This window comes from Bos mutus, chromosome 10 (assembly GCF_027580195.1).
Source record: "Bos mutus isolate GX-2022 chromosome 10, NWIPB_WYAK_1.1, whole genome shotgun sequence".
NCBI lineage: Eukaryota > Metazoa > Chordata > Mammalia > Artiodactyla > Bovidae > Bos > Bos mutus.
This window is the reverse complement of record NC_091626.1, coordinates 56,074,726-56,098,495: the sequence shown is the minus strand read 5'-3', so window position 1 is coordinate 56,098,495 and position 23,770 is coordinate 56,074,726. Positions and strand designations below refer to the sequence as shown.

At 41.3% G+C, this 23,770-nt stretch overlaps 1 protein-coding gene across 2 annotated transcripts in view; it reads right to left on the bottom strand.

Annotated features, from left to right (window-relative positions):
• Positions 1 to 12,186: 12,186 nt before the first annotated feature.
• MYZAP (myocardial zonula adherens protein) overlaps positions 12,187 to 23,770 on the bottom strand; it is a 112,905-nt gene continuing 101,321 nt past the window's right edge. For both annotated transcript variants that reach the window (XM_070377981.1, XM_005905616.3), the window contains one exon: positions 12,187 to 13,127. In XM_070377981.1, coding sequence (XP_070234082.1) covers positions 13,116 to 13,127 — 12 coding nt within the window. In that variant the 3' untranslated portion in view covers positions 12,187 to 13,115. The remainder of the gene's footprint in view (positions 13,128 to 23,770) is intronic.

Sequence of the window (23,770 nt, the reverse complement as noted above, 5' to 3'; positions counted from 1 at the left end):
TTTGGCAACATCTGCATCTATTTAAGCTCATAAATGTTGAAAAGAAATATTTGGTATGCAGGAAACCAGGAAGCAGGTAGCTCCCTTTAAATAAATAGTCATCCAACATTGATGAAATTTAGGGTTTTATCAGCCTTTGCTGGACTCCCGTGGTTGCCCATATCTTATGGGACTGGATCATGTTTTCCATCACCTAGAATTCTTGGGCTTAATTTAATTTTTATATCTAATGGATGACAGCTCTGAGTAATTTAAGATTGTGTATAAGGTTAAAAAGAAACCCTGAAGTTGTCAAAATAGCAGAAGACAGACAAACTTATAATGAATGACGTGGGAGGAACATCACTTCATGCTGACTAGAGAAAAAAAGTGGTTTAAAGGAATAAGTTTTCTCTTTATAATTCACAGAAAGAAAACATTAGAAAATGTAAATAAAAGGTTGCAAATTGTGGGGTTTTGGCTACATCACATCTACAGATGGAGCTTCCCAGGTAGTAAAGAACCTGCCTGCCTGCCTGCCAGTGTAGGAGACATAAGAGATGTGAGTTTGATTCCTAGTTTGGGAAGATCCCCTAGAGGAGGGCATGGCCGTTCACTCCAGTAGTCTTGCCTGGAGAATCCCATGGACAGAGGAGCCATAGGGTCCCAGAGTCGGACATGACTGAAGCAACTTAGCATACATGCAGTCTACAGATGAGTTTGTTTGGCAGCACAGAGTTTTTCAAAATTATGAATCTGAGTGACTTTAAGATGGACATGTACTAGTGATCCTGGAGAGCATCCTCCCTGTTCCTCCCCAGCACCAGCCACTTGCCCCCATTATCCTACCACAGACCCTTGCCACCTTGATGCACACTTCCCGGGCACCAGGACATTTGAGTTTGGTGTGTGAAAACATAAGTATAAATGAAACTTCAGGCCTTTTCTTTTTTGAGAGGCTGCAATACAGTCAGCCCTCCATATATGTGGGTTACACATCCACAGATTCAACAAACCTCAGAGCAAAATGGTGGCTCCGTGGTAAAAAAATCTGCCCTGCAGTGCAGGAGATGCAGGAGCCATGGGTTCAATCCCTGGATTGGAAAGATCCCCTGGAGAAGGAAATGGCAACCCACTCCAATATTCTTGCCTGGAAAATCTCATGGACAGAGGAGCCTGGCGGACTACAGTTCACGGGGTCGCAAAAAGTTGGACACAACTAAGCGACTACACCACCACCACCATGGAACCAAAATACTCAGAAAAAGGAAAAGGAAAAAAAATCCTGGAAAATTCCAAAAAAGCAAAACTTGAATTTGCCTGTGTACTGGCAACTATTTAAAAAGCATTTACATTAGGTATTATAAATAATCTTGATGATTTAAATTAAAGGATAAGTTTATGCAAATACTACACCATTTTATATAAGGGCTTGAGCATGTGTGGATTTTGGTATCTGTGGGAATGGAGAGCGTGGAAACAATTCCCCCACTTTTGATACTGAGGGATGAGTGTAATACCACGGAAACTCCCTAGATCACTAGTAGATCACTTCCTAGAGATCACTTGTTATAGGAAGGTGTTCTTCACTTCTAAATCTGTTTTCCTAAAGATCATCTGTGTTTTGAGAATCCCTACAGGAAATTCCTTGGCACTTCAGTGGATAGGGCTCTGCGCTCCCACTGCAGGGCGCACAGGTAGAGTCCCTGGTCAGGGAATTAAGATCGCTGATTTCGTAGTTAATGTCCCCACAGGTTGTAAACTTCATTGACATTGCAAGTTGTTGGGTGTTTGTTTTTTTTTCCTAGAATCAAATGTAAAAAGTGGACATTAATTCAAAAGAACTTAGTCTTTTCTGGGGGAAACCAGTTTGCTTGTTTTGTAGTCAGACTAATAAATGCTGTAGTCAAAGGATATAATTCTCTTATTTTGAACAATTGCTAAGAAGTTGTTTGCAAGCATCTCTAACAATATATAGGCTTTGTTTACAAAGCTTGATTTATCATTTTTATCTATAGCAAAATGCACTTTAAAGGATCAAAAAAAAAGATAAATCTTTATGATACTGTAGCATCTTTACAACTACATTTTCTATTTTAAATTCTGTTTTGGGATTTTGTGACAGAAAAGGTCAACTTGAGACAGCATTTATTTCCTTCCCCCAGCCCATCAAAAATTTTGTTAAAATAAATTTGTGGGTACCATAAAGATATTTTATTTTAGGGTTGGACCACAGAATGACCAGTTAAGATTTTTCAGGCTGAATGTGCTTTGTTTAGGAGGTGGCAAGTTAAGAGGAAAGCGGAGAATTAAAATATTTGCAAGATGTCATTAATCTCCAGCAAGAGCCAAGAGTTGTTTTTTTTCCCCCTTCATTTCAGAACTAATCCAGCTTTCTGTTATTTGGCTCAGAAAAGTCTTAAATCTGTAACAAGAGAGTAACTTCCTGTTCTCAAGAGTATGGCTGCCAAAGAAAACATTTACAAGAAAAGTCCCAGGGCCAAAAAATTGCCTACTAATTATTTCTCAACCCCCCTCCCACCCCAATTCAGGAAGGTGAATGCTGTAAATGCTCTATGTTAAAACTCAAAAGTATGTGTTGAAAAATTAAGAGAAAACCCCCAAGAACTGTTTGCCATTTATTTATATTTTATTGCATTCAAATTACATCAGTTTTATGGCCCTTGGGCACAAATTAATGTTTCTTATAATATTTTGTTCAGAATTCCATGAAAGTTTTTACCTATTACCTTCCCAACTGAAGAAGACAGAAGCAGCACCAGCATGGAACTCACCTAGTCTTACCAGCTCCAAGCTGGCCTGATAATCAACAGTGGGTCTTGGTTTTCTCCTTGATGATCTGTCCGTTCAATGTGTGCGTGCATGCTAAGACACTTCAGTTGTGTCTGACTCTTTGCAACCTTGTCGACTGTAGCCCACCAGGCTCCTCTGTCCATAGGATTCTCCAGGCAAGAATACTGGAGTGGGTTGCCATACTCTGTTATACTTCAGGGGATCTTCCTGACCCAGGGATCAAACCCATGTTTCCTGTGGCTTCTGCACTGCAGCCAGATTCTTTACCACTGAGCTACCGGGGAAGCCCTATCTATTCAGTGCAATGTCAGTCAGAATCCCAACAGCCCATAGGTAGAAACTGACAGAGAGTAAAACTCATACGGAAATGCCAAGGACCTAGACTAATCAAAACAACTTTGAAAAAGAATAGAGTCGAAAAGCCCATACTACCTGACTTCAAGGCTTAAGATAAAGCTACAGTAATCAAGTCAGTGTGGGACTGGTGTTAAGACAGGCAACTAGATCATTATAACAGACTGTACAGAAATAGACCTGTGCACCAATATGACCAGTTGATTTTCCACAATGGCACAAAGGCAATTCAGTGGGAAATGTATAGTCTTTTCAACAGATGGTGCTAAAACAATTCATTGGACATCCATATGCAAAAATTTCTTTGATTTATACTTCACACCATGTATCAGCAATCTAATCCTGCCTAACAAATTACCTCCAGATTTAGCAGCAGTCTCCCACTGGTCTCTTTCCAGAAACTCATCTCCCGTCTTACTTTGGGGCTTGTCCTCCTCTGACAAAGTCCAGTGAGTTATTCTCAAATTTGCATATAAGAGAAAGAAGTCTATGGTTTATTTAATCCTATTTATCCCAACATACTGTTTTTTTGCCCTGCTTTCCTTGTACACAGTCCTACTCACAAGTAAGCATTATTCATCAAGTCTGTAATATGTGTCCAATAAAAGGAAATCCTTGGGTCTGCAGATATTCATAGTGCAACACCTCCTTCACCGTAATGACTAGTACTAACAGCAGGGGTCAATGTTAGTGTCGATTGTAGGCATGTCTCTGGAAACTCCTCCTGTGCTGTTTCACATGATCAGCCCAGCCAGCCTCTTTGGGGTTCAATTCCATTTCCTTCCTGGGCAGAGCTGCTCATGGGAGCACCACACTCAAGAGCCACCCATGGGACTATTGCAGTTTAGTGACAATACCAACTCCAGCCTTCCCACCCCTGTTCTGAAGTCAGTCAGGTCTGGCGGTTTCAGACAAGTTTTATCTCTCTTTGACTTTCCATTTCTTTACCTACAAAACGGTGGTAGTGACATTTTCTACACAGAATTGCTGTGAAGACTGGAGTGGTTGCATGCTATGCCTAGGTCGGTAACTCTTAGTCTCCTTTACTTTCTCTGGCCAAGGCTCTTTCTGGATACTTTTCATTTATAGATTTCTCCATGCTTGTTGAGGTGTGGAATGTTGTCCCCTCCTTTATAGGAAACTGCCCCCAAGGAGCTTACCTGTATGGTTGTTGTTGTTCAGTCTCTGAGTTGAGTCCAACTCTTTGTGACCCCATGGACAGCAGCACGCCAGGCCCCTCTGTCCTGGACATGATGGTCTGTCATCAGACGTAAGAGTAGAAAAGATAGGACAGAAACAAATACCTCTGGGATTCAGAGAAAGCAAAGATCGGGAGGAGACAGACTCACTGGGAGCAATTTCGGAAAGGATGAAGGTCTTGAGGGTACACATCCGTGTCTCCCCAGCACCTGGCATGTGCTGGTTGAGCTGAACTGGCCCCTGAGTCTGGCTGTCCAGAAGAGCACTGTGGTCTGATGTGGCCTGAAGCAGGACAGAAAGGAATCCTGGAGCAGGCCAGTGGCATTTTCTGGGGAGAAAGAGGGTGCCTGGAGTACACAGATCCACTTGGACCAGCTGGGGATCAGTCTTAGTTGGTGCGCCCTCTATTGGGAAGACCATGTCACATCACCAAGCTCCAGACGCGTCCCCAAACATTCTCTCCCCAGGTAGCCCTAAAAAGAACTCCCTGGGGCACATGCCATCCAAACTCAAACCTCCTATCAGACATATGGTGAATCTTTTGTCACGATGGCCAGCTCTAGCTTCTGACTCACTAAGCAGCAGGCCTTCTCTGATTCCAGGATCCTGGAGGACGCCAGCTCCTAAGTAAGCCCAGTCCTGTTTCCTGTCGGCTGACCTGCACTCTCTGGACCATGGGGACGCCTGCACGCCTGCAGCTCACACCTGCACAGTCCGGAGCTCAGGTATCCACAGGCCATATCCTGAAGGTACTTTCTGCACTGTCTGTTTTTTGGGGGAGGGGTGCAGGCCTCCCTAAAGCTACCAACTTTACACATGCCTTCATTTCTCATTCCCAGTGTTGGCAAAGAGGTAGGGAAAGAATATTCTCATTTTGTTGGTGAGAGTTTCAGTGGACTCAAATCTCCAGAGGCCACATTGGACCACATGCACTGAAATACTGAAATGTACCTAACTCGTGACCCAGTGATCCCTCTTCTAGGAACTTATCAGAGGATTGCTTTAAAAGGAGTAAAGACAATTCCAAAATTCCAACAGCTGGGGATAGGGCAAGTAAACCATGCTGCTGCTGCTGCTAAGTCGCTTCAGTCATGTCCGACTCTGTGTGACCCCATAGACGGCAGCCCACCAGGCTCCCCCGTCCCTGGGATTCTCCAGGCAAGAACACTGGAGTGGGTTGCCATTTCCTTCTCCAATGCATGAAAGTTAAAAGTGAAAGTGAAGTCGCTCAGTCGTGTCCAACTCTTAGCGACCCCATGGACTGCAGCCTATCAGGCTCCTCTGTCCATGGGATTTTCCAGGCAAGGGTACTGGAGTGGGGTGCCATTGCCTTCTTCGAAGTAAACCATAGTACACCAATAAAATAGAATCCAACTAGCTGTCAGAAACATCAGTGTAGCTCTATACACCTGTACCTATATAGAATGCTGTAGTGTGTAAGTGAAATGTGATTATCAACCACAGGTAACGCTTTCCAAGTGCTTACTCTGCGCCCTGCACTATTCTAGGAACCCCACAGATATTAACTCATTTCATCTGCACACAGTGACAGTTGGGAAAGAACTGTCACTGATCCCATTTTACAGGGGCTCAAAGAGGTTCTGTGACTTGCTTAAGGCACACACTTGTGACTAAGCTGAGACAGTCTCAAGAGCCTGCGTTCCTGAGTGCCGTGATTCTGCTTCTGTATAGAGTCCTGTGTATTCTAAAACAATAAATGGTCTGTGTGTGTGTTCAAGAAAGTCTGGAAGGATTGGAATGAGAATATTAATTGAGGCATTATTATAGGAATACATTTTTGGAATAAATTCAGAGTAAATTTGCTATGTGATATTAGTTTTTCTCTCTAGTTCTACATGAAACCTGTGCTTATGAGGAGGTTGAAGAACAAACGCCACTCTGTTTCAGACAGTAGATTAAGTGTCACTGATTTTGACAAAAGGGTGAGAAGGATCAGCTCTGGGTTTTTCTTTTTCAGTTTCAAGTCTGTATCACTGAGGAAGTCCCTTCAGTGGTCTTTCTGAATAGTTCAAATAATGTTTAGAATTCTCCACATGTTGCTGCTGCTGCTAAGTCGCTTCAGTCGTGTCTGACTCTGTGCGACCCCATAGACGGCAGCCCACCAGGCTCCCCCATCCCTGGGATTCTCCAGGCAAGAACACTGGAGTGGGTTGCCATTTCCTTCTCCAGTGCATGAAAGTGAAAAGTGAAAGTGAAGTCACTCAGTCGTGTCTGACTCAGCGACCCCACGGACTGCAGCCTACCAGGCTCCTCTGTCCATGGGATTTTCCAGGCAAGAGTACTGGAGTGGGTCGCCATTGCCTTCTCCAAAATTTCCACAGGTATATTTAAAAATTTATAAATACAAAAGGCCCCGGGTACAGACCACCTTGAATGATTCCTAGCATTCTTTGAATTTAGATTATTGATTTTTTTTCCTTTTTTGGTTGTTTTAAGAAGGAGGGTGTGGAGTGTTTGCCGAATAGTCTTTATTTCTTTCTTGGTCTCACAAAAACTGACATTTTTTATGCCACCACATTTCATTTAGAAGCTGTTTCCCCACCAGCTTCTCCAGGGGCCCAGGGCTTCCCAGAACCCTCTGCCACTCTGAGTCCTGCTTCACTACCTCCTGGTCCCCAGATCTGCTTTTTCCTGAAACTCTCTTCCTTGACACCGCGCTAGGAAAAGGCTTCTCTCGCTAAAGCACCTTGGAGAGGGAAGGTAGCCAGGACTCAACAGCAGTGCTTTAAGACACACCTCCAGATGGCAGGACCCTCCTGTGCACCAAGAGCCCCAGGACAGGCCTCTGCGTGACCTACCTCAGTTGGCACTCACGTTAGCCTATCAGGTAGGTGTGATTTTTTTTTTTAATTAAAGTGCAGTTGATTTACAGTGTTGTATTAATTACTGCTGTACAGCAAAGTGATTCAGTTACAGATATACATTCTTTTTTATATATTCTTTTCCATTGTGCTTTATCATAGGCTATTGAATATAGTTCTCTGTACTACACAGTAGGACCTTGTTATTTATCTGTTATGTATATATACCAGTTGGCATCTGCTAATCCCAAACTCCTACTCCATCCCTCCCCCAGCGCCCTCCCCCTTGACAACCACCAGTCTCTCCTCTGTGTCCGTGATTCTGTTTCTGTTTCATAGATAGGTTCATTTGTATCACATCTTAGATTCTGCAGATAAGTGATATCATAGGATGTTTGTCTCTCTTTCTGACTTACTCTTAGTATGATCATCTCTCGTTCTATCCATGTTGCTGCAAATGGCATTATTTTGTTCTCTTTCATGGCTGGGTAATATTCCACTGTCTATATGTGCTGCATCTTCCTTATCCACTCACCTGTAAATAGACATCTGGGTTGTTTCCATGTCTTGGTTATTGTGCACAGTCCCACTGTGAACACAGGGCTGCATGTCTCTTGTTGAATTATAGTTTTGCCCAGATCTATGCCCGAAGTGGAATTGCTGGATATATGGTCATTCTATTTTTTGTTTTCAGAGAATCTTCCATACTGTTTTCCACAGTGGCTACCCCAACTTACATCCTCACCAGCAGCCATAGGAGAGTTCCCTTTCTCCACACCCTGCCCAGCATTTTTTATTTGTTGACTCTTTAATGATGACCATTCTGACTAGTAGGTGCTGGTACCTCATTGTAGTTTTGATTTGCATTTCTCTAATAATTAGTGATGTAGATCATCTTTTCATGAACCTACTGGTCATCTGTATTTCTTCTTTGGAGAAACGTCTGTTTAGGTCTTCTGCCCGTTTTTCTTTTTTCCTCCTTCATACTTATTTATCTGGCTGTGCTGGGTCTTAGTTGTGGTAGACAGGACCTTCCATCTTCATCGTGGCATGGGGGATCTTTTAGCTGTGGCGTGAACTCTTGATTGCAGCATGTGGGATCTAGTTCCCTGACTAGCGATCAAGCCCAGAGCCCCTGCATTGGGAGCACAGCCTGCAACTGGGCCACCAGGGAAGTTTCCTCCTTTCCATTTTGCAGTTGGGTTGTTTGCTTTTTTTGTTGTACTGAGAGCTGTTTGGATATTTTGGAAATTAAGCCCTTCTTGGTCATACTGTTTGCAAATATTTCCTCCCATGCCATAGGTTATTTTGGTTTTGTTTTCCTTATGGTTTCCTTTGCTATGCAAAAGCTTGTGAGTCTGATTGTTTGCTTTTTTGTTTGTTGTTTTTGTTTTTTGTTTTTGTTTAAGTTTGTTTTTTGTTTCTGTTGCCTTGGGAGACTGATCTAAGAAAACATTGGTATAGTTTGTGTCAGAAAATGTTTTTCCTGTGATCTCTTCTACGAGTTTTATAGTGTTATGTCTTATGTTTAGGTCTATAAGCCATTTTGAGTTTATTTTTGTGTAAAAAATATGGAACACTTCATGAACTTGTGTGTCATGCTTCTTGTTGTTCAGTCACTCAGTCATGTCTGAATCTTTATGACCCTACGGATAGCAGCGTGCCAGGCTTCCCTGTCTTTCACTGTCCCCTGGGGTTTACTGATTCGGTGATGCCATCCTGCCAGCTCGTCCTCTGCCCTCAATCTTTCCCGGCATCAGAGTCTTTTCCAACGAGTTGGCTCTTTGCATCAGGTGGCAAAGAGAATTGGTGCTGAAGAATTGGTGCTTCGGCTTCAGCATCAGCCCTTCCAATGAATATTTAGGATTGATTTCCTTTAGGATTGACTGGTTTGATCTCCTTGCTGTCCAAGGGACTCTCAAGAGTCTTCTCCAGCACCACAGTTCAAAAGCATCAATTCCTCAGCTCTCAGCCGTCTTTATGCTCCAAATCTCACAGCTGTACATGACTACTGGAAAACCATAGCTTTGACTGTATAGACCTTTGTCAGCAAAGTGATATCTCTGCTTTTTATTACCCTGTGGGCAACCCACTCCAGTGTTCTTGCCTGGAGAATCCCAGGGACGCAGGAGCCTGGTGGGCTGCCGTCTCTGGGGTCGCACAGAGTCGGACACGACTGAAGTGACTTAGCAGCAGCAGCAGCAGGTTTGTCATAGTTTTCCTTCCAAGAAGCAAGCATCTTTTAATTTCATGGCCGCAGGCACCATCTGCAGTGATTTTGGAGCCCCCAAAAATAAAGTCAGCCACTGTTTCCCCATCTATTTGCCATGAAGTGATGGGACTGGATGCCATGATCTTAGTTTTCTGAAGTTGAGTTTTAAGCCAACTTTTTCACTCTCCTCTTTTACCTTCACCAAGAGGCTCCTTAGGTTCCTGTTAGCTTTCTGCAATTAGGGTGGTGTTATCTGCATATCTGAGGTTATTGATATTTCTCCCAGCAATCTTGCTTCCAGCTTGTGCTTCATCCAGCCTGGCATTTCACATGATGTTCTCTGAATAAAAGTTAAATAAGCAGGGTGACAAATATACAGCCTTGACATACTCCTTTCCCAATTTGGAACCAGTCTGTCGTTCCATGTCAGGCTCTAACTGTTGCTTCTTGACCTGCATATGAGTTTCTCAAGAGGCAGGTAAGGTGGTCTGGTATTCCCATCTCTTGAAGAATTTCCCACAGTTTGTTGTGATCCACACAGTCAAAGCTTTAACATAGTCAATGAAGCAGATGTTTTTCTGGAATTCCCTTGCTTTTTCTGTGATCCAACAGATGTTGGCAAGTTGATCTCTGGTTCCTCTGCCTTTTCTGAATCCAGCTTCCAGTACATCTGGAAGTTCTCGGTTCACATACTGTTGAAGCCTAGCTTGAAGGATTTTGAGCATTACCTTGTTAGCATGTGAAGTGAGCACAATTATGTGGTAGTTTGAGCATTCTTTGGCATTGCCCTTCTTTGGGACTGGAATGAAAACTGACCTTTTCCAGTCCTGTGGCCACTGCTGAGTTTTCCAAATTTGCTGGCATATTGAGTGCAGCACTTTAACAGCCTCATCTTTTAGGATTTGAAATAGATCAGCTGGAATTCCATCACGTTCTCTAGCTTTGTTCCTAGTAATGCTTCCTAAGGCCCACTTGACTTTGGACTCCAGAACGTCTGGCTCTAGGTGAGTGATCACAGTATCATGGTTATCTGAGCCATTAAGACCTTTCTTATACAGTTCTTTCATGTATTCTTGCCACCTCTTCTTAATCTCTTCTGCTTCTTTTCAGTTCAGTTCAGTTCAGTTGCTCAGTCATGTCCCACTCATTTCGACCCCATGGACTGCAGCACGCCAGGCTTCCCTGTCCATTACCAGCTCCTGAAGCTTGCTCAAACTTATGTCCATTGAGTCAGTGATGCCATCCAACCATCTCATCCTTTGTTGTCCCCTTCTTCTCCTACCTTCAGTCTTTCCCAGAATCAGGGTCTTTTCTAAGAAGACAGTTCTTCACATCAGTTGGCCAAAATATTGGAGCTTCAGCATCAGTCCTTCCAATGAATATTCAGGACAGATTTCCTTTAGGATTGACTGGTTTGATCTCCTTGCTGTCCAAGGGACTCTCAAGAGTCTTCTCCAACACCACAGTTCAAAAGCATCAATTCTTCAGCACTCAACTTTCTTTATGGTCCAGCTCTCACAAACCATAGCTTATGGATCTTTGTTGGTAAAGTGATGTCTCTGCTTTTTTCTGTTAGGTCCATAGTGTTTCTGTCCTTTATTGTGCCCATCTTTGCATGAAATATTCCCTCAGTATCTCTAATATTCTTGAAGCGATCTCTAGTCTTTCCCATTCTATTGTTTTCCTCTATTTCTTTGTTTTGCATTGTTCACTGAAGAAGGCTTTCATATCTCTCCTTGCTATTCTTTAGAACTCTACATTCAATTGGGTATATCTTTCCCTTTCTCCTTTGCTTTTTGCTTCTCTTCTTTTCTCAGCTATTTGTAAGGCCTCCTCAGACAACCTTTTTGACTTGTATTTTTCTGGGGGATGGTTTTGATTACCACCTTCTTTACAGTATTATGAACCTCTATCCATAGTTCTTCTGGGACTCTATCAGATCTAATCCCTTGAATCTATTTGTCACTTCCACTGTATAATCATAAGGGATCTGATTTGCTTGCTGAGGGGCCATGCTAATCTTCTGTATAGCGTTCCAATTTTAGTATATGTGCTGCTGAAGCAATCAGGTAGGCATGATTATCCCAAGTTAGTAGAATATGAAGTTGATATTCAGAGAGCTTTGATGACACGTCCAAGGTCCCACAACCTCAATGTAAATAAAAATTTGACTTCAAAATATGCCATTTCCTCTTTGACACTATGCCGACTTATGGTCATTTACTCAACTGAGTTGCTTTGCTTTCTTTCTTTGGCTCTTTTTTTTTTTTTTTAAAGGTAAGAGGTAGGGAGTTTGGGCGGGCTTCCTTGGTAGCTCAGCTGGTAAAGAATCCACCTGCAATGAGGGAGACCTGGGTTCAATCTCTGGGTTAGAAAGATCCCCTGGAGGAGGAAAGATTCCCTAGAGTGATACTCACTCCAGTATTCTTGTCTGGAGAACCCCCATGGACAGAGGAGCCTGGCAGGTGACAGTCCATGGGGTTGCAAAGAGTCAGACACAACTGAACGACTAACCACAGCACAGGGAGTTTGGGCACACAGGAGGATTTTTTTTTTAGTAAAAATGATTTTAATGTTTTATAAACATGAATGCATCTTAATCTTTCTAGAAGGTAAGTTAACTAGATAAATTTCAGAGTTTAAATACATACACAGAAACACACACACCCTCTCGTACAGTTTATAAATGATTCCAGGGATTGTACTGATTGAAAAATTATGGTGCCCTAACTTGAACAGTCCAGAACCTGGTTCTGTTCTTTACCCCTCTACACAGTCATGAATGACACACAATGACAGCATCAGTAGAACAAAATATATGGCATTTATTAAACGTATGTGACATAGGTTATAATATCAAAGTAGAGCATGCATGAACAAATTATTCATTCTTTTAACAAAAACAATAATTGATACTGAAAGCATTAAGTGATTAAATTTCTACAACATACAAAATTCTCTTTCATTTAAAGTGAGAAAGAAAAACTAAATCACAGGTTGAAGAAATACAGTGATTTCAGCTGGCCCCATAAAGGCATAAGGCACAAATTAAACCGAGGGATTAGCACATCAGAATGAAACGTGTCTGCCCTCACAAGGACTGGCTCCAGCCGAGGCTCCCAAGCCCCTGCATGGGTCTGCGGCACCTGCCCCTTCCTTCCTGGGGTCACATTTCCCCAGGTGCCCATGCTCCTATGGACAGGCTTCCCTGTAGCCGAGAAACACTGCCTCTAATACTTTTACGGGTAAATAAAACCTTCATGCTGTAACAAATGATCCTGGCATGAGTAGCATGAAATTTCAAGTTAATACCCTTTTTCCTCCCAACCGAAGTCTAGTAAAACAGAAAATAGAGAATTCTCCTGCCAGGGCTCAGTGTCTACATGGAAAGCTAACAACAGCCCAGTACAGCAGGGTACATACATACACTGGTTGGGGGTTTGAAAAACAACCTTGAAACCTCTCTCTCCTGCCCTCCCCCTTCCACCTTCACTTTGCCTCATGTTTTAGAAGTGGAGCAAAACCTCAGCAATTTCCACTGGGACTTAAAACAGTGTACAGGAGGAAGCAACAGTCACCCTTTCCAGACTTCAGGTTGCAGGGTTCCAGGGCCTTTGTCCATCTGTGAAAAGTGCATGTCTCCAAGTGCTTAGGTCAGAGTTTTCTTTGTGGTCAACTCTAGGACTCGTGTGTACGGAGTATAGTTCCTGGAAGGCATTGAGATCTCACGAGTCCTACCTATTTGGCTGAGAAATGAAAAAAGGCAAATCAGGAATATGAAACAAAACTCACCATATGCTTCACGTGATAAGATAACTCTAGGAAATCCATTTTCAACACTTAAAAATAGACTGCAGTAATACAGTTGAGTATTTAGAGGGACCATTATTTTTAGTAACTTTAAAAAAATTATTTATTTGGAGGATAAGTGCTTTACAATATTGTGTGGTTTCTGCCATACATCAACATGAATCAGAATTTATGAATATCCCCTCCCTCGTGAAACTCCCACTCCTTTAGGTTGTCACAGAGCACCAGGTTTAGCTCCCTGTATTATATAGGAAGTTCTCATTGTCGTTCAGTCACTAAGTCGTGTCCAACTCTTTGTGACCCCATATGGACTGCACGCCAGACTTCCCTGTCCTTCACTCTCTCCTGGAGTCTGCTCAATGGAATCATGTCCATTGAGTCAGTGATGCTATCCAACCATCTTGTCCGCTGTCACCTGCTTCTCCTGCCCTCAATCTTTCTCAGTATCAAGATCTTTTCCAGTGAGTTGGTGCTTCGCCTCAGGTGGCTGAAGTATTGGAGCTTCAGCATCAGTCCTTCCAATGAATATTTCAGGGTTGATTACCTTTAGGACTGACTGGCTCGATCTCTTTGCTGTCCAAGAGACTTTCAAAAGTCCTCTGTCCATGGGATTCTCCAGGCAAGAATAGTAGAGCGGGTAGCCATTCCCTTCTCCAGGGGATTTTCCTGTCCCAGGGATCAACCCGGGTTTCCTGCATTGCAGACAGATTCTTTACCATCTGAGCCACGAAGGAAGCCCTCAACTTTCCATTAGCTATCTGTTTTACATATGGTAATGTATATATTTCCATGCTACTCTCAAGTACCAGAACTTCAGCTTCAGCATCAGTCCTTCCAATGAATAGTCAGGGTTGATTTCCTTTAGGATTGACTGGTTTGATCTCCTTGCTGTCCAAGGAACTCTCAAGAGTCTTCTCCAACACCACAGTTCAAAAGAATCAATTCTTCGGTGTCAGCCTTTTTTATTGTTACACATGCACGTATATTCATCTTCTGATTCTTTTCTCATATAGGTTATCACAAAATATTGAGTAGAGTTCCCTGTGCTATATAGTAGGTCCTTGTTGGTTATCTTTTTTATGTATAATAGTGTGTATATGTTAATCCCAAGCTCCTGATTTAACCGCCTCCCACATTTCCCCTTTGGTAACCGTAAGTTTGTTTTTTTATCTCCAAGTCTGCTTCTGTTCTGTAAATATTAGGTTCACATATGAGTGGTATCATATGATATGTCTTTGTATGACTTACTTCACTCAGTGTAATAATTTCTGAGTTCATCCACGTTGCTGCAAATGACATTATTTCATTGTTATGGCTGAGTAATATTCCACTGTATAAACGTACCACATCGTTATCGATTCCTCTGTCGATGGACATTTAGGTTGCTTTTATGTCTTGCTCGTTGTATATAGTGCTGTAATGAACACTGGGGTGCATGTGTTTTTTTGGAATTACGATTTTCTTTGGATATATGCCCAAGAGTACAACTGCTAAATTATATAGTAGTTCTAGTTTTAGTTTTTTAAGGAACCCCCATACTGTTTTCCATAGTGGTTGCACCAATTTACCTTCCCACCAACAGTGTAGGAAGGTTCCTTTTCTCCACACTCTCTCCAGCATCTACTGTCTATAGATGTTTTGATGAGGCCATTCTGACTTAGGTGAGGTGATCCCTCACTGTAATTTTATGTTTCTCTGATAATTAGTGATGTTGAGCATCTTTTCATGTGCTTTTTGGCCATCAGTATGTCTTCTTTGGAGAAATGGCTATTTAAAGCCTCTGCCTATTCTTTGGTTGTTTTTTCTTTTTTTATCTGACATAGAGCTGTGTGAGCTGTTTGTATATTTTATTGATTAATCCCTTGTCTGCTGCTTCACTTGCAAATATTTTCTCCCATTCTGTGGATTGTCTTTTTGTTGTTTATGATTTCCTTTGCTGTGCAGAAGCTTTTAAGTTTCACGAGGTATTTGTTTGTATTTTTATTTAATTTTATTTTTATTGAAGTATAGTTGATTTCCAATGTGTGCCAATCTCTGCTGTACAGCAAAGTGGACTCAGTTATATAGACATTCTTTTTCATATTCTTTTCCATTATGGTTTATTATAGAATATTGAATAGAGTTTCATGTTATACAGTAGGACCCTGTTGTTTATCCATCCTATATGTAATAGTTTATATCTGCTAATCCCACATTCCCGGTCCTCCCCTTCCCCTTGGCAACCACAAATCTGTTCTCTACGGTCTATGAGTCTGTTTCTGTTTCATAAGTAAGTTCATATGTGTCATATTTTGGATTCTACATGTAAGTGATATCATGTGGTGTTTGTCTTTCTCTTTCTGACTGACTTTAGTTAGTATGCCAATCTCTAGTTGCATCCACATTGCTGCAAATGGCATCGTTTCATCCCTTTTATGGCTGAGTCCTATTCATTGTCTGTATATATGTACTACGTCTTCTCTATCCACTCATCTGTTGCTGGACATTTAGGTTGTCTCCATGTGTTGGCTATTGTGAATAATGCTGCTGTGAACATAGTGGGGTGTGGATCTTTTGGGATTAGAGTTTTGTCTAGCTATATGCCTGGGAGTGGGACTGCTGAATCATATGGTAATTCTATTTTTAATTTTCTGAGGAACTTCCACAGTTTTCCATAGTGGCTACACTAACATACATTCCCACCAGCAATATAGGAGGCCTCTCTTTCCCCACATTCTTTCCAGAATTTGTTGTTTGTTGACTTTTTTCCATTATTCAAGTGTATCTTTTTTTAAAACAATTTTTAATTGGAGGGTAATTGCTTTAAGTGCTTCCCCAATGGCTCAGCTTTACAATGTTGCATTAATTTCTGCAGTACAACAACATGAGTCAGCTGTAAGTATACATATATCCCCTCCCTGATGAGCCTCCCTCCCATCTCCCACCATCCCACCCCTCTCGTCATCACAGAGTACCAAGTTGAGCTTCCTCTTTTTTTTTAATTTATTTTTTAATTGGAGGAAAATTGCTTTACAATGTTGTATTGGTTTCTGCTGTACACCAGCACAAGTCAGCCATAATTATACATATATGTCACCTCCTTCTTGAGCCTCCCTCCCACTAGTCATCACAGAGCACCACGCTGGCTCCCTGTGTTACACGGCACCTTCTCACCAGCTGTCTGTGTTACACGTTAGTGTACACGTGTTAGTGCTACTGTCTCCATTCATCCCACTCTTTGCTTATGCCACTGTGTCCACAGCTCTGTTCTCTGTGTCTGTGTCTCCATTCCTTCCCTGCAAATAAGTTCATTAATACCATTTTTCTAGATTCCATATATGTGCGTTAATATATGATGTTTTTCCCTTTCTGACTTAATTCACTCTGCATAACAGGTTCTAGGTTCATCCATCTCACTAGAACGGACTCAAATTCATTCTTTTTACAGCTGAGTAATGTTCTGTTGTATCCATGTACCACATCTTTATCCATTTATCTGTCAGTGGACATCTAGGTTGCTTCCATGTCTTAGCTGTTATAAATAGTGCTACTGTGAACATGAGGGTATATGCATCTTTTTGAATTATGGTTTTCTCAGGGTATATGCCCAGCAGTGGGATTGCTGGGTCATATGGTAGTTTTATTCCCTTTTTTTTTTTTTTAGGAATCTCCATATTGTTCTCCATAGTGCCTGTTATCAATTTACATTCCCACCAACAGTGCAAAAGGGTTCCTTTTTCTCCACATCCTCTCCAGATATTGTTTGTAGATGAGGTCCCTGTTTCATACAGCAACTTCCCACTAGCTATCTTACACATGATAATAATATATATATTTCAATGCTATGTCAGTTCACTCCAACCTCTCCTTCTCCTCCTTCCGCTTGTATCCACACCCGTGTCTCTATTCCTGCCCTGCAAATAGGCTCATCAGTACCATTTTTCTAGATTCCGTATGAATGCTTTAATATACAATATTTTTATTTCATTTTATTTTTTAATTGGAGGATAATTGCTTTATAATGTTGTGTGGTTTATGCCATACAACAACATGAATCAGCCATAATTATATATATGTCCCCTCGCTGTGACCCTGCCTCCCTGCTCCCACCTCCCCCCTCTAGGTCATCACAGAGCACCAGGCTGGGCTCCCTGTGCTGTTCAGCAGCTTCCCACTAGCTAGCTATTTTACACATGGTAGTGTATATATGTCAGTGCTACTTTCTCAGTTCATCCTTCCCTCTCCTTCCCCCACTGTGTCCACAAGTCTGTTTCCTGCATCTTCATGTCCCTTCCTTCCCTGCAAATAGGTTCATCAGCACTATTTTTCTAAATTCCATGAGTGAGTGAAGTCGCTCAGTGGTGTCCAACTCTTTGCAACCTCATGGACTGTAGCCTACCAGGCTCCCCTGTCCATTGGATTTTCCAGGCAATAGTACTGGAGTGGATTGCCATTTCCTAAACTCCATATATATGCACTAATATTCAATACTTGTTTTTCTCCTTCTAACTTCCCTGTGTATAAAAGGCTCTAGGTTCATCCACCCCATTAGAACTGACTCATATTCGTTCCTGTTTATAGCTGAGTAATATACCACTGCGGATATCTACCACAACTTCCTTATCCATTCATCTGCCGATGGACATCTACATTGCTTCCATGTCCTGGCGGTTGTAAATAGTGCTGCAATGAACATTGGGGTACATGTGTCTTTTTCAGTTATGGTTTTATCTTCATATATGCCTAGTAGTGGGATTGCTGGGTCACATGGTAATTTGATTCCTAGTTTTTTAAGGAATCTCCATACTGTCTTCCATAGTGGCTATATCAGTTTACATTCCCACCAACAGTGCACAAGGGTTTCCTTTTCTCCACACCCTCCCCAGCATTTACTGTTTGTAGATTTTTTTGATGATGACCATTCTGACCAGTGTGAGATGATATCTCATTGTAGTTTTGAATTGCATATCTCTGATAATAAGTGATGTTGAACATCTTTTCATGTGTTTGTTGGTTATTTATATGTCTTCTTTGGAGAAATGTCTGTTTAGGTCTTCGGCCCATTTTTTGATTGGGTTGCTTTTCTGATATTGAGCTGCATGAGCTGCTGGTATATTTTGGAGATTAATCCTTTGTCAGTTGTTTCATTTGCAATTATTTTCTCCCATTCTGAGGGCTGTCTTTTCATCTAGTTTATAGTTTCCTTTGCTGTGCAAAAGCTTTTAAGTTTAGTTAAGTCCCATTTGTTTATTTTTTTATTTCCATTACTCTAGGAGGTGAGTCAAAGAGGATCTTGGCTGAGCATTATGTCTGTTCTGCCTATGTTTTCCTCTAAGAGTTTTATAGTTTCTGGTCTTATGTTTAGGTCTTTAATCTATTTTGAGTCTGTTTTTGTGTATGATGTTAGAAAGTGTTCTGATTTCATTCTTTTACATGTAGCTGTCCAGTTTTCCCAGTACCACTTACTGAAGAGACTATCTTTTCTCCACTGTATACTTTTGCCTCATTTGTCAAAGATAAAGTGCCCATAGGTGCAGAGGTTTATCTTTGGGCTTTCTAGCCAGTTCCATTGATCTGTATTTCTGTTTTTGTGCCAGTATCATATTGTCTTGATTACTGTAGCTTTGTAATATAGAGTGAAGTCGAAAGGTTGAGTCCTCCAATTCCATTTTTCTTTCTCAAGATTGCTTTGGCTATTCAAGGTCTTTTGTGTTTCCCTACAAATTATAAAATTTTTTCTTCTAGTTCTGTGAAAAATGCCATTGGTAATTTGATAGAGATTGCATGAAATCCGACTTTACTACCCAAAGCAATGTACGTTTTCATACTGTCGATTCTTCCAATCCAAGAACGTGATTTATCTCTCCATCTGTTTGTATCGTCTTTTGAGTTCTTTCATCAGTATATCTGCATAGAGATCGTGTGTCTCCTTAGGTAGGTTTATTTCTAGGTATTTTATTCTTTTTGTTGAAATGGTGAATGGGATTGTTTCCTTAATTTCTCTTTCCGATTCTTCATTGTTAATGTGTAGGAATGCAAGGGAATTCTGTGTATTAATTTTATATCCTGTGACTTTACTAAATTCATTGATTAGCTCTTGTAGTTTTCTGGTGGTATCTTTATCAATGTCATCTGCAAACAGAGTTTAACTTCTTCTTTTCCAGTCTGGATTCCTTTTATTTCGTCTCTGATTGCCATGGCTACAACTTCCAAAATTATGTTGACTAATGATGATGAGAGAGGGCACCCTTGCCTTGTTCCTGATCTTAGAGGAAATACTTTCAGTTTTTCACCATTGAGAATAATGTTTTCTGTGGTCTTGTCCTATATGGCTTTTCTTATGTTGAGGTAGATTCCTACTGTGCCCATTTTTCTGGAGAGATTTTATCAAATGTGAGTTGAATTTTGTTGAAAGCTTTTTCTGCATTTGTTAATATGGTGTGTTACATTGATTGATTTGCATATATCAAAGAATCCTTGTATCCCTGGGATAAACCCACTATATCACGATATATAATCCTTTTAATGTGTTGTTGGATTCTGTTTGCACGTATTTTGTTGAGGATGTTTACATCTGTATTCATCAATGATATTGGCCTATAGTTTTCTTTTTTGTGTGATAACTTTATCTGGTTTTGGTATCACGGTGATGGTGGCGTCATAGAATGAGTTTGGGAGTATTCCTCCCTCTGCAGTTTTTTGGAAGTGTTTGAGCAGGATAGGTGTTAGTTCATTTCTAAATGTTTGATAGAATTCGCTGTGAAGCCATCTGGCCCTGGGCTTTTGTTTGTTGGAAGGTTTTTGATCACAGTTTCCATTTCAGTGCTTGTGATTGGTCTGTTCATAATTTCTATTTCTTCCTGAGTCAGTCTTGGATGGTTGTTGTACTTTTCTAAGAATTTGTCCATTTTTTTCCAGGTTGTCTGTTTTATTGGCATATAGTTGCTCACAGTAATCTCTGTATTTCTGCATTGTCTGTTGTAACTTCTTTTTCATTGTGTGTTGACCTTTTAATGAGGGCTCTTCTGACTGGTGTATGTTGGTACTTCATTGTAATTTGCATTTCTCTACTAATTAGTGATGCTGAGCATCTTTTCATGTGCCTACTGGTCATCTATATTTCTTCTTTGGAGAAATGTGTATTTAGGTCTTCTGCCCATTTTTCCATTGGGCTTTTGCTGTTGTTGTTGTCTAGTTATATAAGCTGTTTGTGTATTTTCGAGGTTAAGCCCCTGTCTGCTGCATCATTTGCCAATATTTTCTCCCATTCCGTGGATTGTCTTTTCATTTTTTTATGGTTTCCTTTGCTGTGCAAAAGTTTGTAAGTTTACTTAAGTCCCATTTGTTTGTTTTTGTTTTTATTTCTATTGCCTTGGGAGACTGATCTAAGAAAACATTGGTACAATTTACGTCAGAGAACGTTTTGCCTGTGCTGTCTTCTGGGTGTTTTATGGTGTCATGTCTTGTGTTTAAGGCGTTAAGCCATTTTGAGTTTATTTTTGTGCATGATGTGAAGGTGTGTTCTAATTTCATTCATTTATGTGCTGCTGTCCAGCTTTCCCAGCACCACTTGCTCAAGAGACTTTTCCCCCATTTTATATTCTCTTCTCCTTTGTTGGAGATTAATTGACCTTAGATATGTGGGTTTGTTTTTGGCCTCTCTGTTCTGTCCTGCTGATCCGTATATCTGGTTTTGTACCAATAATACACTGTTTTGAATGCTGTAACTTTGTAATATTGTCTGAAGTCTGGGAGAGTTATGCCTCCTGCTTTTTTCCCTTAGGACTGGCAATTCTGTGTCTTTTATAATTCCATATTAATTTTTGGATTATTTTTCTAGTTCTATGAAAAATGTCATGGGTATTTTGATAGGGTTTGCATTAAATCTGTAGACTTTTTTGTGTCACATTGCTATTTTAATACGTTACTGATCAGAGATGTAGTAATATGTGTTTTGTTACCTGAACATTATTGACTAGAGATGTTTCCATATTCATTTACATAACAAATCACCGGCCACAGGTGTTAGTTTCTGCAAAAACCCCCTTGTCAGTAATGTGTTAACAGTATGAATTCTTCCAATCCAAGAGCATGGGATATCTTCCCTTTCTCTGAATGCTTTTTAATTTCCTTTATTATTGTTTTATAATTCACAGCATAAGTCTTTCACCTACTTGGTCAGGTTTATTCCTTTTTTTGGTGCTATTTTTAAAAGTTTTTTTGTTTTTACATTTCTTTCTGATATTTCATTGTTAATGTAAAGAAATGCAACCAATTTTTGAATGTTAGGCTTAAATCCTGCTACTTTGCTGAATTCATTTATTAGCTCAAGTAGTTTTGTGTGGAGTTCTTAGGATTTTATATATATATGTAACCATGTTGTCTGCATACAGTGACAATTTTACCTCTTCACTTCCAGTCTGGATACCTTTTATTTCTTGTCTGCTGTGTCCTAGACTTCCAGGAGTATGCTGAATAGAAGTGGTGACAGTGAGCAGCCTTAGTTCACATTTTAGCAGGAAAGCTATTACCTTTTCACCATTGAGTATGTTGTTGGCTGTGGATTTGTCATAAATGGCTTTTGAGATATGTTCCCTAGGAGATGGATCCAAAAAGATCATTGCTATTTACATCAGAGTGTGTTCTGTTTTCCTCTAGGAGTTTTATAGTGTCTGGCCTTACGTCTAGGTCTTCAGTTTGAGTTTTATTTTTGTGTATGATGTTAGGGAGTGTTCTAATTTCATTCTTTTACATGTAGCTATCCAATTTTCCCAGCACCACTTATTGAAGAGGCTGTCTTTTTTCCATTGTACAGTCATTTGGATACTACTTCTTCCAATCCAAGGATATGGTATATCTTTGCTTCTTAAAAGCTCCCTCCCTGGGTGCAGGCCCCATCCCAATTCTTTCTTTTCCCTTTTATCCTACCCAGTTATGTGGCGATTTTCTTGCCCTTTCCAAAGTCTGAGGTCTTCTTTCAGCATTCAGTAAATGTTCAGTGTGAACTGGTCCACTTGTAGATGTATAGTTAATGTTTTTGTGGGAAAAGGTGAGCTCTATGTCCTGCTCCTCCACCATCTTGAACCCCCTTCTTCCCTGGAGCCAGACAGTAGTTTTAGCAACTTAAGGTTGCTAGGTATCCATGATTCAGAAAAATTAAAAAAAAAAAAACAAAAACAAAAAAAAACCATGCATTCAGGAGCTCACAATTAGATGGGAAAGATACTTAAATCATTGTAATGTCTTACTGCTAAGTCACTTCAGTCGTGCCCAACTCTGTGCGACCCATAGACGGCAGCCCACCAGGCTCTGCTGTCCCTGGGATTCTCCAGGCAAGAGTACTGGAGTGGGTTGCCATTTCCTTCTCCAATGCGTAAAAGTGAAAAGTGAAAGTGAAGTTGTTCAGTCGTGTCCGACTCTTAGCAACCCCATGGACTGTAGCCCACCAGGCTCCTCCGCCCATGGGATTTTCCAGGCAAGAGTACTGGAGTGGGGTGCCATTGCCTTGGCTGTATAAAGACATAAGGAGCTATATTGGATGCTTTACATTTGCCTGTTCAGATCCATCCCCCCTTTCTCTCCCCTGTACCCTGGGAAGTTGCCCAGAGGTGGACATCAGTAGACCCCCTCACCCATTACCTTCCAGTTGGTTTGGACCTGTTAGGAGGTGGAGGCAGAGAATGCAGCACAGGCAGCCCAAGCCATCTGCTCCCTCTGCTCAGGCTGCAGCTTGGTGGTTGGCTACATTCCTCTAGCAAAGGCTGCACTATAACTCACCCCTTCATCTCCTCTACCAGCTTTCTCTCCCTATCTCTTCAGACCCAGGCTGGAAATAGCTGCCACTGTTGCTAGCTCCAGAGCAAGCCAGTGTCCATTTTTTATTTTCCTAAAAGCTGCCCTCAAATTTATACACAGTCATTTCATTTAACTGTCTTCCATTTTCCCTTCCTGCCAAGACCCTGAGCAGCACAAGAACAAACACATTATGGGCAAACTGAGGGCAGACAAGTTAGCTTCACTGAGAGGAAGTCAGCCCCAGGAAGGTGACTCCTGAAGGATGCCTAGGCATTCCTCAGGTGAGTGAGGAAGAGGTGGGAATTCCAGGCGGAGGCAGTACAGGCAAAGAAGGGTGAACACAGAGGCCACAGTGTGAAAAGGAGACATACTCAGCCAGGACTGGAGCAAAAGAGTTCAATGTGAAAATGGCAGAAGATGAGGTTGGGGCGGAAGGGGGACGAAGGGCCCTCTGTGCCCTGCTAAGGGGTTCAGAATGAGACAGTGAGCCGTTTTTAAGGAGGGCAGGATATGCCCCTATTTTTATTCTAGCAAGATTCCTTGACACCTTGAGGGTTGACTCCAAAGGCCTTAGTCTGGAGGCCGGAGGTTATTTAGGAGAGTTTTGCTATTTAGAAAGTGAGAGAGACCATGAGAACTCAAACTGTAAAAATCGCACTGGAGGTAAAGTAGCAAGGAAATGTTAAGATGATATTTAGGAGGCAGAAGTAACAATTTTGTGATTAAAATGGAGAAAATGTCCCATTTCTTTTTCCTTATAGACATATAACTACCTTTCCCAGCTTCCCTTGCACTTTGGTAGACC